The 18481-nt window shown below is 35.0% G+C and overlaps 1 protein-coding gene across 1 annotated transcript in view; it reads right to left on the bottom strand.

Moving 5' to 3' along the window:
- Nucleotides 1–212: 212 nt before the first annotated feature.
- Nucleotides 213–18481, bottom strand: part of SLC30A7 (solute carrier family 30 (zinc transporter), member 7) — a 92888-nt gene continuing 74619 nt past the window's right edge. Inside the window, exons 10-12 of the mRNA XM_011935201.1 lie at nucleotides 15541–15690; nucleotides 6967–7059; nucleotides 213–6642 (exon numbers count right to left, since the gene is read on the bottom strand). Coding sequence (XP_011790591.1) covers nucleotides 7012–7059; nucleotides 15541–15690 — 198 coding nt within the window. The 3' untranslated portion in view covers nucleotides 213–6642; nucleotides 6967–7011. The remainder of the gene's footprint in view (nucleotides 6643–6966; nucleotides 7060–15540; nucleotides 15691–18481) is intronic.

Here is an 18481-nt window from a genome sequence, read left to right as displayed (position 1 = left end):
ACTAAGAGCCACAATGAGGCTGTTCACAATGTAGAGAAACTTTCAATCTCCTACCATCTCTTCTCTCCTAATGAGTTCTGCCATTTCTTGGCTCTGAGAATCCTTCTTTGCCTTTCATTCCTTAAGTCCTCTAGAATCTATTCCAATACCTGTAAGATTCGCAGTGTTCATTTCAGTTCATCAAACTGATTGATTGATAGACACAATTCAGGTAGAGATTTTTAAACAGAAATTTTATTGAAAGAATTTTGATACAGTTCATGATTCTTTTTAAATACATATGAAGTTTAACAAAATATATACATGAATGAGTTCAAGTAGAAAATGTGACATATACATTGTAGATTTGTTGTATTGCACTTGGGCAAATCATAATTGCTCACTTCAGCATATTCAAACCAAATCACAACATAGTCTTTTAAAGTTGACATTATAACTTTATAACTTAGCCTTGTAGTCAAACATTTTAAGAAATGTTTTGATGCCATAGTCTTCACCAAAGGAATCAAACCCAAATTCTAACTTGGCCATATGTTTAAACACCACTGAAGGCAGGGAGGTAAAGTGTTGTAGGGGTGTTTAAAATATACTAAGAAGGGATTTGGCAATTTTCCATTCACAGTATTTCCAATATAAAAGACTCATTCTGTTTATCAAACTCACAAAGTTGGGGGGAATATCACTTGGGAAAAAATTTCACTGAATTGCTATTAAGGGAAGCAATGAAGTTACTTGACAAACTATTGACAGGATGTCTAGTTCAAAATAGAATTTTCATTGAGGCTAACTGTAGCACAATATGTGATACATAAACAAAATTCAAATATTAAAATTCAAAATAAAAAAATTTTCCGTTAGTATAAAGTAGAAGTTCTATAATGGAAATAACAATGAAAAATCAGCGAAGAAATAGAGGGAGGTGCTACTAAAATGTGTTTGAGGGGAAAAAGAGAAAGGTAAAAAATAATTCTGGAAATATTTAAATCAGTAATTGAATACATGTAGTGTTGTCTTTAAAGTACCTTCAAGAAAGACCTCTTTCGTTTTGGATGACAATACATCAGGATAAATGAAATATGTGAATATGGCAATTTTCCATAAAAACAAAGGAGACTATGGAGACTGTCTGGTTCCTGACTTGGCCATACAAAATACAGAAAATTCAAGTGACCCAGGTTCCACAGTCCCAATTCTGTCAAATTCCGATCCAACAATTTGTAAAATGGATAACATCTTTATACTTCCACTGTATATGAAAAAGAATGAGCAGCTCACAGGGCTACTTAAAAAAAATGGTCAAGGTGAATATATAGTCATTTATTTGTGCAAAAATGCCAAAGAAATGCTGAGATGTCTTCTGTAAAAAACAGTAAATTACTGGTTTTACCTATCCCTAACTCTTACTTTTGACACAACTATCTAAAATGTTCACTAGTTAACCATTTACTGAGCATGTAAATCCATGAGGATAAAAGAATGCATAAGAGAAAGATATTCTTTATTATAAGCTTTCCAACATCATGATGAAAATTACAAATAATTTTCAAGGCTGTTGTAAGAAGTCAACATTAAAAGTTAAGTTTAAGCATAGATTACTACTATTTATGAAACATATTTCTTAGTTTTGAAAGGTATGCACAAAATGTAATGTAAATCAAATCTACTTATCCCTCTCCTGCAGTACAAAATTACTTGTACTTTTGGGGAACATAATTCCCTAATAAACTAAATTAAGGTCTCCCGGGTAGAAGTTCAGTTTCTCTCTTCATACAGCCACAGAGGGTACTATCTTTTGATTTAGTCCCTTAAGCAGCTTACTCTGCAATGCCAACAAAACTCCATTTTTTAAATAGTCTTAAAAGTGCTTAAGGGAGTTCTGGTTCCTCTTTTTAGCCTGCACAGTTTAAGACCAATGGTAAAGGTAGGAAATAAGCATAAGGGCACTGGAAGAAGGAATGAGTCTGAATAATGTACAATGACTGTTCCCCCATACCCATTTTGTCATGGTGATTGTTCACTAATTTTACAGGAGAGTCTATTGAGATCTGCTACAACTTCTTGGATCTTTGAAGCACTGCTGAATGACATACACAAAGCAGAGCAGATGTCAGCACCTGATTAATCAGTGCTCTACTACTGGCTATATTCCCCAGGCAGGTCACTTAAATTATCTCCAAACAGCTTCCTCATCTGTAAAAAGGATACAAATCCCTTCCTCACAGAGAAGTTATGAGAATTAGAGGAGATTTGAAAATGCTCTGTCAATCATAAAATCATGCAAAATTATTCCTTTGTAGAAATTTGAGGCGTAAATGTAATAACATGAAGACCACACTTAGCGCCTGGCACATAAATACTTACTAACCTTGCCTTCTGTGTAATCTGCAGTTAGGAAATACAAACCAAAGACACCCTGGTCAGACTCACATCCATTTGGCTTTAAATAGAACTGTCCTTCTCTGCTCCTTTTCTCTCTCTCTCTCTTTTTTTTTTTTTTTTTGGATTCATAATCTTTCATTGTATCTGAGGCTATCTTGAGTCTCTGGTTGAGATGTGGGTCACTAAGGCTTCTGGGGGATCATGTCTTCAACAAGCCTTCCAATGAATGTCCAAACAAAATATAATTTCCTTTTATTTATTTATTTTTTAACCAAAGTTCTTATGAATTGGAAAATAATTTGTTTCAAAGATGGTGATGAAAGGAAAAAAAAAAATTTAACTTTCCAAAGGTCATGCTTTTATGAAGAGTTAGAATTTAGTATTTAGAATTCTGGTTAAGACTTCAACATTTTACCTTAATTAAAAGATTTGTTTTATGCAACATTTAATGCCCAGTTTTGCATGGCTCTAAAAATCTTTAAAATGCAAAAGCTTTTCCAGTGACTGGAAGCCAACATGACAAGACTGAAATGGAATGACCTGTGAATTAGCCTGGCTTATAAAAAAAATACCAGTTCAGAGAACATAAACAAAATAAAGAAACTAAGCAATCCTTACAATGGATTTAGCCTGGGGCAATTAACAGAAAAATTCACTCATAAAAGGATCCATTTTACAGATATCATTTTTTAAAATGTCAGGAACTGGCTTTATAAGAGTAAAAAAGTTAAAATTAATTACAATATCTTCCATAAAGAATATCATGGAAATAATTATATATGAAAAATGAGACAATAAAAGTCCATTTATAAAGTGCCTTAATGTACCAAAAAAAGGAGGTTAGATGTCCTATTTACAAATCATATTTAATCCCATTTACAGAAAGGCAAATATTACACTGGAGAGGCAGCATAATAGAGTATAAAGAACTCTCAACTTTCAGTCAGAAGATCTGAATCTTTTTGGCTTTGCCACTAATGATATCTGTGACTTTGAGCAAATGAGAGCTTTTCTGGGCTTCGGTTTTCTCATCTGTAAAATGAGAGGTAGAACTAGACTGCTTCTAAGGCCAGTCCTTGCTTAGATGTAAAATTCTACGTTAAGCAATGTAAATATGGTTCTTAAATTTTGGCATTACATAACAGGGTTCTACCATATTAATAATCTCTGTAAAAACTGATTATTCCATAGTAGGTAGGTAAAAATATTACAGAACTGTGATCAAATACATTTTGAGTTCATGATTTGGCTGCTGTACAAAGGTGCAAAAAAGTCATAGCATTTTGGTTACTGATACACATGTGTAGGTTTTCAGGAATGCTGACAAATTCTAGATATAAGGGAAATGACAGCACAAGAACACTGACCTACAGATAAACTAGATACTGTCCTTCACAAAGACGCATGGGGAGTTAGCAAACTGAGGAAGCTGTAGATATGTTAAGCCCTTCATCTTGAGGAATATAATCTGTGTTTAAAAAACCAAAGCTAGTGGCTGAGCTCGGTGGCTCATGCCTGTAATCCCAGCACTTTGGGAGGCCGAGGCAGGAGGATGACCTGAGGTCACGAGTTCAAGACCAGCCTGGCCAACATGGTAAAACCCTGTCTCTGCTAAAAATACAAAAATTAGCCAGGCGTGGTGGTGGGTGCATGTAATCCCAGTTACTCAGGGGGCTAAGACAGGAGAATCACTTGAACCCGGGAGGCAGAAGTTGCAGTGAGCTGAGATTGCGCTAATGCACTCCAGCCTGGGCAACAAGAGTGAAATTCCATCTAAAACCCCCAAAAAACCAAAGCTAGTATAGCTATATTTCTATTTGGGAAGGTTTACCAGGCAAGGTAAACTGTCCCTGAGCAATACAAATTTGTTGTCCAGAGAATATTTTGAATTTTAAAAACATTGGCAAAGTTATATTCAGATACGGGGTTTTTGTTTTTGTTTTTGTTAGAGTTAGCCCAACATCAGGGATATTGTAAATTAATTTTATAACAATAATCAGGTAGCATTTCTCATTGGAATTACCAACTTTAGTAATACACATGTGCCAAGAGCACTAATAAGACAAAATGTTTCCTAAGAGTGACAAAAAAGTTGCTTTTTCTCACTAATTTTTTACTGCTGCACACATAGGTATACTGGCATTTAATTAAAGCATAAATGTTAATGCTGACTTGCTAACTGATATGAGCTGGCAATATCATTTAACAAATGCAAATTCACATCAGTCTAGCACTATATAAACATACTCATGCATTTGTGTACTGATAGTACAAATAAAATGATTCATATTTTGACAAAAACTAAACTTGGAATGGAGAGCTCTGTGAAAGGCAGACTTGGGTCTTCAAATATCTCCATATGTGAAATATTAGTAGTTATACATACTCAGTTTTTAAAGGCACACATCCAAAATCTCCCTTCATCTAGATCTGTCATTTTCTCTATCTAATATGCCAAAACCCACAAAATATCCCAGAGTTCTCTCAGACTTGGTGGTAGTTGCAAACTTCTAAATGACTACTTATATTTGTAGAAAAACCAGTACCATTATCAGGTCACTTCCTTTTGAACTTTCCCTCTTAAAAGACCTCAACAGTTGTTTTAAGCACATACTACTGCAGTAAATCATAGCTTTCAAACCACCTGGCAGTAAGCAAACATGTTTAGAAAATACTACTTTGCCTGCAGAAAAGAGACTTGATAGACTTCATGGCAATCTGCAGCAGTTTAGAAAAGAATGAAGAAAGTAGTCTAGTTCTCCTAATAGAGAGTAGTTTATAGATGTAGGTCAGAAATACGGGAAAAGACACTCTGAAACTTAGAATCAACAGGGATTTCTGCTTATTGATCTACATTCTTAATCATCATATCCATCCTGCAGGGTTTTTTCTCCCACATTTACAATTTTTTTAAAGTTAAAAGGGAATACGTATTGTAAAATGAAGTATGATGGGAAAATCAGATCATTATTCATAAAACACAGAGAATACTTAAGTATAGTGTTCAAGCACTTATCTCAAATTGCAATTTTATTTTTCAGATATATAAGAACCTAGAAAATCAACTTAGTACTTACTTCCTAGATACCTGTGTTAGGAAAAGTTCTACATCACCACATTTCCTCTGTACCTTTAATAATTCAAACTCAATAAAATGCTGCTTTAGGATTCCTGAAAGCAATTGTATTTGTGCAAAGCCTAAACAGGAAAACAAAGTGGATGACTTGGCATTTGAAGAATGAAAAAGCCAAACAGCACTGTCACAATCATTTCTGCCTTCAGTCTCCAATGCCTTTTTCTTTAATTATAAAATCCATAGAAATGGCAAGGAAAGATATAGGGAAGTTTATCACAGATACAGTAGCTTTTACAGAAATTTGAAATTCAGCAGATGTTTTAAGTTAAAATTTTCTGTGTAACAGATGAATTTGCAAAGTTTTGAAAACACAGTCCATGAAGTAATTTAATATGTGATAATTAAATTTGTTTTAAAAAGCAAATTAACAGCTTTTATTTTCTGATAAGATAAAACAATCAAAGAAAAATGTTCATATATCCAAACCTATGCTGGAAGTACACAAAAAGACAATTTGTATACATTACTGGCAATAGTCTTGCTTTGTATAGATTACAGAATATCCATTAAAAAAAAAAACAAAAAAACATAGCCGGGCATGGTGGCTCATGCCTGTAATCGCAGCACTTTGGGAGGCTGAGGCGGGCAGATCACGAGGTCAAGAGATTGAGACCATCCTGGCCAACATGGTGAAACCTCGTCTCTACTAAAAATACAAAAATTATCTGGGTGTGGTGGCACATGTCCATAGTCCCAGCTACTCAGGAGGCTGAGGCAGGAGAATAGCTTAAACCCAGGAGGTGGAGGTTACAGTGAGCTGAGATCACGCCACTGCACTCCAGCCTGGTGACAGAGCGAGACTCCATCTCAAAAAATACAAGATAAAAATAAACCATACATGACTTTTGATGGTACATTTCTATGCTGGCAAATACATTTTCGAATACAAAGGCACTTTGAAAACCCAATATGGTTTGGTTCATAAGTTTGCAAGGTACAAACAATTTTACAAACATGATTATACTGAAGAACGTCAACAATTGTGACATTACTTATAGAACAGATTTCCAATTTCTTTCTTTTTTAAAAAAAAAAAAAAAAAGTAATACTGGTTTTGTGGGAATGAAAGCAGTGGTTTCCAGCAGCTTCCAGAAGACTGGAGGCCCACAATCTGAAATTCTTACTGGCTGGGATGAGAGGATGATGGTGTGGGCATTCAACATGAAAACAAACAAACAAACAAACAAAAACCAAAAACAAAAAAAGAAAGAAAAAAGGACAAATCAACACCCTAAACCAAAAACCTCAGAAGTCAAAAAGATTTGGAGGAAAGAGCACAAAAGAAAAGACCAAAAGTCCAGGAGATATCCTCTTAAATCTGATCGCTTAGCTGTGAACTCCCCACAGAGCATAAACGGCTGACTCTACCCAGTCTACTTAGTGCTCGGGAGTTGTAGTGATAATTTCTCTCTTTTAAAAAGCTGGGCACAATGTTTTGGATCGTACAGTACCAGAAAAATTTGGTCCATAAAAGGTGCATAATTTCTTTCCATTCACTACATGGCTGCAAAGTCAATCTGTACATAGAGCTGCCTCACTCCAGCCTGAAAAGTAAAAAAAAAAAAAAAAAAAGTTAGAAAATCAAACAAGCTAATAACACCCTACACATTTCAGGAAAGTAATTCTTTTCTTTTACAATCTCACTTTAAAAAAAAAAAAAAAGAATTATTTCAGAAACAAATATATTCATGAGCTACAAAAAAGAATCTCCATTTACCACTACAAAACAACAACAACAACAACAAAAGAGCCATGTTAACAGTCACACACCCTATCCAGATATCCAGGCGATACTTAGAAAAATGCAGTTCCCTTTCTACAATTACTCTGTTAGAGGGCACCATGGTGCTTGACTGGTTGGCTCCTAGCTGAAATTCATACATCAACCCTGTCTAAATCCTCCTATGATAAATGATTAGTAAACAATCTAGCAAGTATAACTATCTATTGGAATTATTTTGCACTCCAAGTCCTCTCTTCTGTTTTGGATATGAACTTGCTCCTCAAGGATACTGCTCTCTAAATTCTCTGTATTATCAATTTACTCCCTCTCAACTGGATCACTTCTATTAGCATACAAACACACTGTAGCTGTTTCTAGCTTTGAAAAAACCTCATGAGAAATTATCTTTTGGGTACAATGTACACTATTCAGGTGACAGTTGCACTAAAAGCCCAAACTTCACTATTATGCAATATATCCTAGTAACAAAACTGCACCTGTACCCCCTAAAGCTATTTAAAACAAAAACAAAAACAAAACAAAACAAAAAAAACCTTTACTTAGCCCTATGTCTCCTTCTGGGCTCCCAATCTCCACTCTTCTTTACAGAAAAAGCCTCAAAAGAGTTATCCATATTTGCTGTCTACAATCCTTTTTCTCACTTCTCTCTTGAACTCATTTCAACCAATCTTTTGCTTCCCAACACTTCCCCAAAACTGTTTGTCCAGGTCACGTCCACATTGCTCACATTAATAATACCAATTCTCAGGCCTCTTCTTCCTACTTCACCTATCAGCGAGAATACAGATGGTCACTCCCGCCTACTAAACATATATATATGTATATTTTCCCTTTTGGCTTCTAGAGAATGTTCACTGCCTGCCCTTTTACCTCACTTATCAGTCTTTCTCAGTCTCCTTTGCTAGTTCTTCCTTCTCTCTGAAAACTGAAATACCCAAAGGCTAAAGAAAAAAATAAAGCTTGGTACAAGAGCTAGTAAATACCTCAGCACTCACTCCCAATACACTTACCACCTTGTGATGTATTATACAACTTATTCAAGGTTTTTATTGTTTATTGACCTCTCACTATAATATAATCTCTCCGAGATAAAGGATTTGGTCTTCTTTTTTACATTGCTGACTCCTAGAACCTCAAGTGGGAGCCAGCATACAGTAAGTGATCAATAAGTATTTGTTGAATTAACTGAAATTCCACTAATTTCCTTCTTTCAACCCAAAATGATCTATTTTTAATTAAAGGAACCCATCAGTCACAATAAGCCCTTTTTTCTCAGTACCACAGAATAAAAGGTAAATTGGAATATTTAATAGGAAAAAACCAGAGCAGGGAAAAAATCTATTAGCATTACCTTCTCACAGTAATTTCTGGACTCCTCAAAGCACTGTTTTCTAGCTTGACTGTTTTTCTAGAATTCAGGTAGGAGGGCTCTGTACAATACTAAGTGCTTGAAAGGATTCAGGAACTACTCGAATGGATAAAAGGCTTGACAGGCTCTAGAAGCTTGCCAGCAAAAGAAACATATTTTAATTTTGCTGGTGCTTCTTTTTTTTTCTTTTTCTTTTTTTTTTTAAATAAAAGGCCTTCCTGTGGAAAGTTAAAGCTGTTACTCAAATTTAAGAAACATATATTTAATAGTATCTTCTCCTCAGTTAAGACGATGTGGCAGAAAAAAGACAGAATTTAGTATCTGTACGTTCTTGAGTTACAAATTAAAATCAAACTTCATTTTTTCTCATTTTAAAAGCGTTGATAAACACCAACCCTACTAATCTCACACAATTGTTACATATTCATCCAATATTTGACAGATATTCAATAAATCCTTGCTATATACCAGGCACTTATAAAAGGCTATTACAAATTATGATTGATTACAATTATATGATCTGACATTATCCAGATGACACCTAAAATGACTGTACTTAGAAACTCTTTAAAAATTCTTATATATCAAACCATAAAAGGAAACAAATATTGTTCAAATAAATTGTCTTAATTTATTTTATTTTTCAACAACATTGTTAGGTAAAGTAAAATGGGCAAAATAAGTTGGGCTCTTTTTATTGTCTGTCATTTTCCTTACTCCTAGCCCTAACACAGAGAAGATGGTAATAAAAAATGAAGTAGCCCAAGGCAATCAAAAAGAAAGGAAAAACAAAGAGGCTAGATAAATTATCTTTGCATAATCATGAGTTAATTACTCAAGCTGATATCCTTCCCCTAAACGCTTACAGCTTTCAAAAAAAGATAAGTCTAAAAAAAAAAAAAAAAAAAAAAGTCATTTTGCTTTATCCATCTGGCCTGATGAGGACAGCTTCAAGTTTTACAGATTCTCATTTTCCTCTTCCAGTTTCCTTCAAAGTAAAGAGAAAAGTGGAAGAATCCTATGGTAAGTCACTTACTCCCTGAATGCAAACTAAGTTTTCTATAGTTTGTTCACATCACAAAGACATGACAGACACTCCAACAGATAATAACACTGCTTAGGTCCATCATAAATTCTACCGCTAGAATGGGACCAGGAGCCAGAGGCTGGCTGACAGGTCCTTAAAATGTGAAAACCATATAGTACTCATTGCATATCCTGAGAATAATGTACAAACCATACTCCAGTCAATATTTTTATAAATGGGAAAGGCACCTAGTTATTTTGAACACTTTTATGCTCCTAAGAAAATAAATGTTAACCTGGTGCCATAGGCTTAGAATATTTTCAATACATATTTATTGTTGTAGAAAGGATAACAAATCAGAAGTAAAAAATTTAGAAAAATAAACAGGAATATGACTACAGAAAATTATTTCGACTGAACATATATTCATCTTTATCCCTTTAAAATGAAGTCTTGAAAAATTGCCTTACTCTTCCTTGTGAAACCTAAATCATTTCAGAGTTAGCAAAATAATGAGTAACTGTGACTAAATTACAAGTCAATAACAGTAACTTGAGTGTGGGTTTCTTTTTCTATAAATTGTCTTTTGAGGCTCATTTAATATGTTAGGTACTGATCATAGTACTTGGCACATGATGAGCTCTTAATAAATGCTAGCTGCTGATGCTGTTATTATTTCCACCACTGTTCATCAACCAGTGAACACTTAAGTCATGTGGATTACTTAAAAACAATAAATCTAGGGATCTGTTGGCCTCACAACCTGAGGCTGTTCTCTCCAACTTCCAAAGGAGGTCAGATTCTGGTGGACTTCAAGTACAAATGATGAAGAAAGATAATAGGAAGATGGATAAGGAAAAACTGCAGAGCAGGCAACCAAAATCAATACTTAGGAAACATTAGAGCTCTTGACCAAAAGTTTAAAAGAAAAAAAAAAGAAAAGGAAAAGTGGAAAAATAGTAATCCACCTTCTCCTACTTCCTACCCCCTCCCTCAAGCAGACAAAGCAAGGTTAGATGAGCCACAGGAAGGGATTATGATCCTAGGAGAGTTAACGGAGGCAGAAAGTTTCTGAAACTTGGGGCACTCTTACTTGGGCTTGTGAGGAGGCTTTTTGGTTCCTTCCTGAGTATCAGTGTTAACTTCTATTTTGAGGACACAGAATAGAGCACAAAAAGCTGAAGCAGGAAGTTGGGGGCTTAGGACTTATTAGGCACAAGGGAGAAAGGCAGAAGAGTAGAAAAGACAGAAGAAATAAAGGTAGAAGTTCTATCGAGGAATAAATATGTATTAGGCGAGACCGTCTTTTGTGTTTTGTGGAACTGAGAATGGTAATAAACCCCAAGCATATTCTAGACTTTTCTTCAAACATATTTCTAGATGTTTCTTTAATACATTTTCTTCAAACATTATTTCTAACAAAAAGAAGTATGTTAAAATTTTGGGGATTACAGTTATGATTGTGAAGTGTGTTATTTTAAAAAATTAACAAATACTATTGGCCAGTTTAAAACATAAGATGTTAATTGCCTTCCTAATCTAGTATCCCATTTTCTTTTCCTGTTTGTACATGAAACACAAAACATAAACTTTCCATTTTATCAATTCCCAAATGATAACTTATTAAAAAAAATTGGTGCAAGCAGAAGAAAAGGGAAAGGACTTTTTCTATGCCAGCAGAAAACCTGGTACTTTACAAACTGTATTGTCACTTAATCCCAAAGCAATCTAAGTACTAAGTGGCTTTTAGCAATGCACTTGCATAGTTTATATTCACGTACAGCAACCAACTTCTTTAGCAGTTAAAGATTAATTGGTAACTCTGGAAAATGAAATTAAAAAGGCTAATGCCTAAGATATAGTCACAAAGCTATAGTTTTATTAACAAAATAGAAAGTTACAATTCTTCAACTTTTAGATATTGGTCTTCTCAGTTTAAAGTTACCCTCATAGAAGTTTTAACAAAACAATTTTTAACCAAAAACTATCACTTACATTCTAATTTAAGACTGGCTATAAGAAAGATACCTAAAAATGTAATAAACCAAAAGCTATACATTATTGAAAAAATCCTTCTTTTTGGTCTTTTGGAACTAAGGCCACCAATATTTTAAATCTGTCTATAAGAAATACACCTGAAGCATCTGTGTGATCAAAAAGGGAGCAATTTGAGTTTTGTTATTTTTGATAAGTAAAATTTATAAGATGTAATTTAAGATTAAATTTTTTTTAAAATTTAAATTTCATCCCATAAAATAAAAATGCTCCTGCAAGCCCTGGCATATACTAATTGCATAAGGATCATGCATTACTAGGGTATACACAGAAAAGGAAAATAAATTCATGAAAATTTCAATTTGCATACGTCAAAACTAAAGCAGTGATCGTAAAACAATTTTAAAATCATTAGGTGATAAAAAGGCTTAAAATATTTTTTCAGGGCTTAAAATATTCAAAGCTCAAATGCAGTTTCCAAAACCAAAGAAGCAGCTGAATAAACTTTCAATTTCAGTCATTTTTAAAGCCAACATTTCTAAAGTTACCAGAAGAACCTCCTTCCACTTACTTGAATGGCAACTTCAGCAGTTCCTAAGCCTCGACACAGCTGCTTGCACATTTCTAAAACTAGAAATTGCATTCCTTTTTAGAGGACAAATTGTGAGTAAGTGCCAAAGTCCTAGGAGAGTATGGGGTGTCCTAGAGCTCAACAGAAGCTCACACTATGAGGGTGAAACGACATGGCGTATCTAGGAGAAAATTCAAGGTAAAGGAGGGAAAAATAATCTGGAAACATCAGTGAAAAGAAACATTACTGCTAGCCTGGTTATCTTGTTGTCCCCGAAACATGTAGAAGGTATACGAAGGATTCAGACACATTGTGAAGGTCTTGCATGCTTCATTATGAAGATCATGAGACAGACTTACAGTGTCTGTTAAGAAAGACACCTAGTTGTTAAAATTCTGAAATAAGTGGTATCAGCATATTGTTTTGTAGTAGTGCATGTCTTAATTACACATAAGATTAGCACTGAAGTAAATCCTAATTATACATAAGATTATTTCATCAATTTATTCCCAAAGGACCTAATGACACATTTCTCTTCATCAGAAAGATATATTTTAGATCTCATTAAGATATTTTTGAGCTTGTGGTTAAAAAAGACCAATGGGAACCCAACAATATTTTTCCATACTTAGCATATATAAAGATGGCTTTAATCAAATACAGTTTTTAAAATCCGTTTATACAACAAATTCATTATACACATATACTCTTCTAAGCACTGGGAATGCAAAATCATGACAGCTGGTAGGAACCTGCATACAAGTTGTACAATGTGATATGTATGACATAGAATAAAGTAATTTTGCTTTGTGGGACACTTAAGGCTTCAGAGAGAAAGTACCAATTGCATTAGATCTTCAAGTTAGAGTAGGATTTTTGTCCCACACAGAAAAGTAAACAGTCTAATGGGTTTGGAGTATAAAGTACATGGCAATGAAAAGCAGGAGACAGACTTTAAAAGTCAGTTGGTTCACGCCAGAAAGTCTGGGCTTTATCTGGATGGCAATGAGGTGCCACCAAGGTTTCTATTTTTCTTTTTATTTTGGAAAAAAAATTTTTTTTTGAGATAGAGTGTCGCTCTGTCACCCAGGCTGGGATGCAATGGCGTGCTCTCAGCTCACTGCAACGTCTGCCTCCTAGTTTCAAGCAATTCTCCTGCCTCAACCTCCCGAGTGGCTGGGATTATAGGCAGGCACCACTATACCCGGCTAATTTTTGTATTTTTAGTAGACATAGGGTTTCACTATTTTGGTGAGTCTGATCTTGAACTCCTGACCTCAGGTGATCTGCCCACCTTGGCCTCCCAAAGCGCTGCGATTACAGGTGTGAGCCACCATGCCTAGCCTATTTTGAAAAAATTTAAAGTCAAAATAATAGTACAATAAATACCTGTGAACCCTTCAGCTATATTTACCAATTGTTAATATTTTGCCAGTTTGCTTCATCTCTCTACATATATATTTATATGCAATTTTTTAATTTTACCAAAACATTTGAAAATTAAACATCTGGATATTTTGCCATTAAATCCTTCAACATGTATCTCCTAAGAATTAAGAACAGTCTTCTATAAATACAATACCATTATCACATCCAAGAAATTTAACCACTCATACAGTTAAATGAACTACTACAGTCTATAATCAAATTTCCTTGATTATGCAGCCCTTTCCTTTGTGGTTGCTTTTTTTCCCCAGTCCAAGACCCAATCAAATACCACACATTGCACTTAATTGTGAAGTTTCCTCTAATCTAGAATTATCCCCTACCTTTTTCTCCTTTCATGATACTGACTCTTTTAAAATAATCCAAGTTAACAGCCTTGGATTTATATGCTGTTGAGGCTCTCACAAGCTGTATCTGTCTGGATGTTTGCCCATGGTTAGATTGAAGTTAAACGTTTTTGGTAGGAGTACTACATAGGTCATGTTCTGTATTCCCCATGGTATCACACCAGGAGAAACATAATGGCAGTTTCAATCACAGATTTTTAACACGTGGAACCTGTTTCTTCATTAGATCTATGTGTTAGATCAAGGGTCCCTAACCCCCAGGCCACAGGCCAGTACTGGTCCATGGTCTGTTAGGAACAAGGCCACTCACAGTGGTGAGTGGTGGGTGAACTGTGGCATTAGATTCTCATAGGAGCGCGAACCCTACTGTGAACTGCACATGTGAGGGATCTAGGCTGTGTGCTCTTTATGAGAATCTAATGCCTAATGATCTGAGGTGGAACAGTTTCATCCTAAAACCATCCCTCCTACCACCACCTTCAATCCCCGTTCACGGAAAAATTGTCTTCCACAAAGCCAGTCCCTGTTGCCAAAACAGTTAGGGACCGCTATGTTAGATGATTCTGACAGTGGTATCAATGTCTAGGTTTTTTTGCCAAACGTTTCTAACAAACTAGACTGAGACAAGAATTTATATTCTCTCTACCTCTTTCTTAGATGTTACTGACAAGACCTTCTTATTCTCCCAATATATACACAATGCATACCATAGTAATCAGTCTTTAATTGTCAGTCACATAGCTATGTTAACTCATGACGGCACGAGCCTTAACTGAAAGAATCTGGTTGTAGACCATGCACTAATTCATGATTCCAAATGCACTATTAAGAAAAACTCAACAGCATATAAAATTATTAAATCACTCAGTAGGTGATCATAGTCTTGCTGTTACACAAAAGAGTTAACAGTCTGCTTTTAGCTATAGCCACTTATTCTTATTCCAAACACTGGTTTAGAATTCTTGGCTTCAGATAGTACCTAATGTATCTTCTAAGAAATGTGCAGTAAAGGATAATATACTTTTTCTTGAAGGAACTCAAATAAGTACAATGATGAGCATATAGGAACTATCTTCCTATTCCTGAAGAGTATTAACTAAAATAGGTATTTCCCAAACTTGACTCTGTGGTTGGAAAAAAAATATGGTTTTATATTTACCTTATAGTTTAGTAGTGTATATGTTTATTATGTTAAATAGCTTTTTTTTTTTTTTTTTTTTGAGACAGGGTCTTGCTCTGTGGCCCAGGCTAGAGTGCAACTGGATCATAATCACTGCAGTCTCAAACTCTTGGGTTCCAGCAACCCTCCTGCCACAGCCTCCCAAGCAGCTGGGACTATAGGCACATGCCACCATGCCCAGCTAATTTTACGTTTTGTAGAGATGGGGTCTCACCATGTTGCCCACACTAATCTAGAAATCCTAGCCTCAAGCCATCCTCTCACCTTGGCCTTGTAAATATTTTTAAAACTAATAGTGACAAAAAATTTCAAGACCCTTAAAAAGAAGTTAGTAAAAAAGACATACCTGAGTAAAAATATTATGTGTTTGGCTTAAAATCCACCTAGCATCAGCATCAGGTGCTACTATTAATTTCAAGGTCCCAACATAAACGTCAGAACATAAAGTCCAGAAGTGCTGTTCCTGTAAACTGTAAACTCCTTGCAGCTGCTGTACCTGAAATACAAAGGAGAGATATTAACATCATAATCAAATTAAGTACTCCCTTCTATTTAAGTTATTATGCAATATATCAGTAAACATGGATTCTATTCTCCAGTTTAAAAAAAGGAAAGGAGGATGTTTGAATAAATAAATAAATAAATACTCTTGAGTACTAATTATGTGCCAGGTACCATGACAAGTATTTGGGAAATATAAACAAACACATATCAAAATATGTAGGACACACCTGAGAGTGTGCCCCACAGGGAAATTTACAGTAACGATCACTTCATAAAGTCCAACACCTATTTATGACTTGGAAAAAAACTATTAGAAGGACACTTCCTTAACTTAATACAGGCTAACTACCAAAAATGTACAGAAAATAAGGATGAAACATTAGATGTATTCCCTGAAGATCAGGAAAAAGGCAGATACCCAAATCACTGCTATTGTTCCGCATCTCTATATTGATCTGGAGGAGTGGAACTAAGATCAACAACCAGAAGTTAAAAGAAAAAAGTTCAATGTGAAAAGATCTTTATAACAATTACAGCAGTTTACAAATAAAGAGGGAAGCTTCTCTGGGAGTGTGTTAACTACCTATCTCCGGAAATGGTCAAGAAGCTGTAATACCAACTTGATGTCATAGAGGAGATTTTGCAACAGACAGAAGGCTGGGCCAAATGCACATTAAGATCTTTTTCAGTTCGGAGATTCTGAATTTTACATAATCTACTTGGGAAGTTAAGAAAATGTTGATCTTATATCTATCAAAACTATTTATTTTTTGTTGGAATTTGATGAATGTACTCATTTTTTTTCTATAAACTCCACAACAGTTGATGGGAAATTGAGATAATATCTACTGTGCCTTCTTTAAAAACCACTTTTATTGGGGAAAAAGATCAAGGTATGCTTTTTCTTCCCCTTTTTGGATTCTGACAACATAGCTGTTTTAGCCAGATATCCCTCCACATTTTTTCTACATGGCATCCTCATGGATGAGGCCTAAGGTGAGTTCTACTGTTAATGAAATAACCTGATTGAAAAGATTTCTCCTACTTCCATATGTAGCAGTACAAGTACATGACTGCAGTTATCTTAAAACACAAACTAAAGAATAATTCCTGTAGAAACTGGCTTTCATTTTACCAATTAAAAAATGGGAGGAAACTGTAGTTACAGATGAAAAGGGCAGTGTGGTACAGTAGAAAGAACATGACCTTTAGAGTCAGAGTAAAGTGGATTAGAATCCTGATTCAGCCACTAGCCTTCGGACCTAAGGTGAGCCTCAATTTTATCTAGGGAAAGGAAGATGATACTCACCTTGTAGTTTATTGTGAAGAAGAGAAACTATATATATATATAGTCTTATATATATATAAAACAATTATATATAGCTATATATCTATAATTATATATATAGTTATATATAACACAGTTATATATATAATTATATATATAGTTTTATATATATAACAATTATATATATATAAAACAATTATATATAGCTATATATCTATAATTATATATATAGTTATATATAACACAGTTATATATATAATTATATATATAGTTTTATATATATAACAATTATATATATATAAAACAATTAGTAACAATTATGCTGATTGATGCTACCTTAAAATAATAACCACAAATCCTGAATGGGCAATATGTACTTTCCCTGTATCAAAAGATTATTTTATACCTTCTCCTTTTTCCTCTAGCCTTCTGATCTCTCTGCATGATTACACTGCCTGGTACATTACAGAGAAAACAGAAGTACAAAGAAAATCCCTTATCCTTTACCATTAAAGCTACCAATGACTCCTCATCTATGTCAGCATTTCTGCATTCCCTCAGAGGATATAGTACCCCTGTTACTATCAACAATTAATCCTTCCATTGTGCTTTAGGTTCTATCCTTTCTCACCTTCTCATGACGTCATTCCTTTAATAATGTCCTTTAGTACTATAACAATTTCTTCCTCTCAGTTAGACTGTTACCATTAGTTAATGCACATGTTCTAGAACTGTGCTGTGCAATTCAAAAGTCACTAGACACATGTGACTAATTCAGTGAATGGAAATTAAGTTAAAAAGAATCAGTTACACTAGCCACATGTGGTTTGTGGCTTCCATATTGGACAGTGCAGATTATAGAACATTTCCATTATTGGGGAAAGTTCTGCAGGATAATGCTGTTCTAAAACATCCTACTTTAAAAACAAAAAAATACCCTCTATCCTGATACTACATCCATATCCGCTATCAACTCATTTCTCTGCTCCCTTTAACAACACTTCATAAAGGAGTTTTCACTTCCCCATTCATTTTCTCCTTAATTCATTCAAATCATGCTCCCTTCTCCAACACTCCAATGAAACTGCTCTTAACAAGGTCATTAATGGCATCCAGAAGGCCAGTCAATGATCACTTCTGGTGTTTTTTTTTTTTTTTTGAGACAGAGTCTCACTCCATTGCCCAGGCTCAAGTGCAGTGGCAAGATCTCGGCCCACTGCAAGCTCCACCTCCCGGGTTGAGGTCATTCTCCTGCCTCAGCCTCCCTAGTAGCTGGGACTCCAGGTGCCCACCACCATGCCTGGCTAATTTTTTGTATTTGTTTTTGTTTTTGTTTTTTTAGTAGAGACGGGGTCTCACCGTGTTAGCCAGGATGGTCTCAATCTCCTGACCTCATGATCCGCCCACCTCGGCCTCCCAAAGTGCTGGGATTACAGGCGTGAGCCACTACGCCCGGCCTGATCACTTCTTGTTTCTACCCTCCTTGACCCCACAG

Source organism: Colobus angolensis, unplaced genomic scaffold (genome assembly GCF_000951035.1).
Source record: "Colobus angolensis palliatus isolate OR3802 unplaced genomic scaffold, Cang.pa_1.0 Scaffold141, whole genome shotgun sequence".
NCBI classification, from domain to species: domain Eukaryota; kingdom Metazoa; phylum Chordata; class Mammalia; order Primates; family Cercopithecidae; genus Colobus; species Colobus angolensis.
Note: the sequence above shows the minus strand (reverse complement) of the source record. Positions and strands in the feature narration are given on the sequence as shown.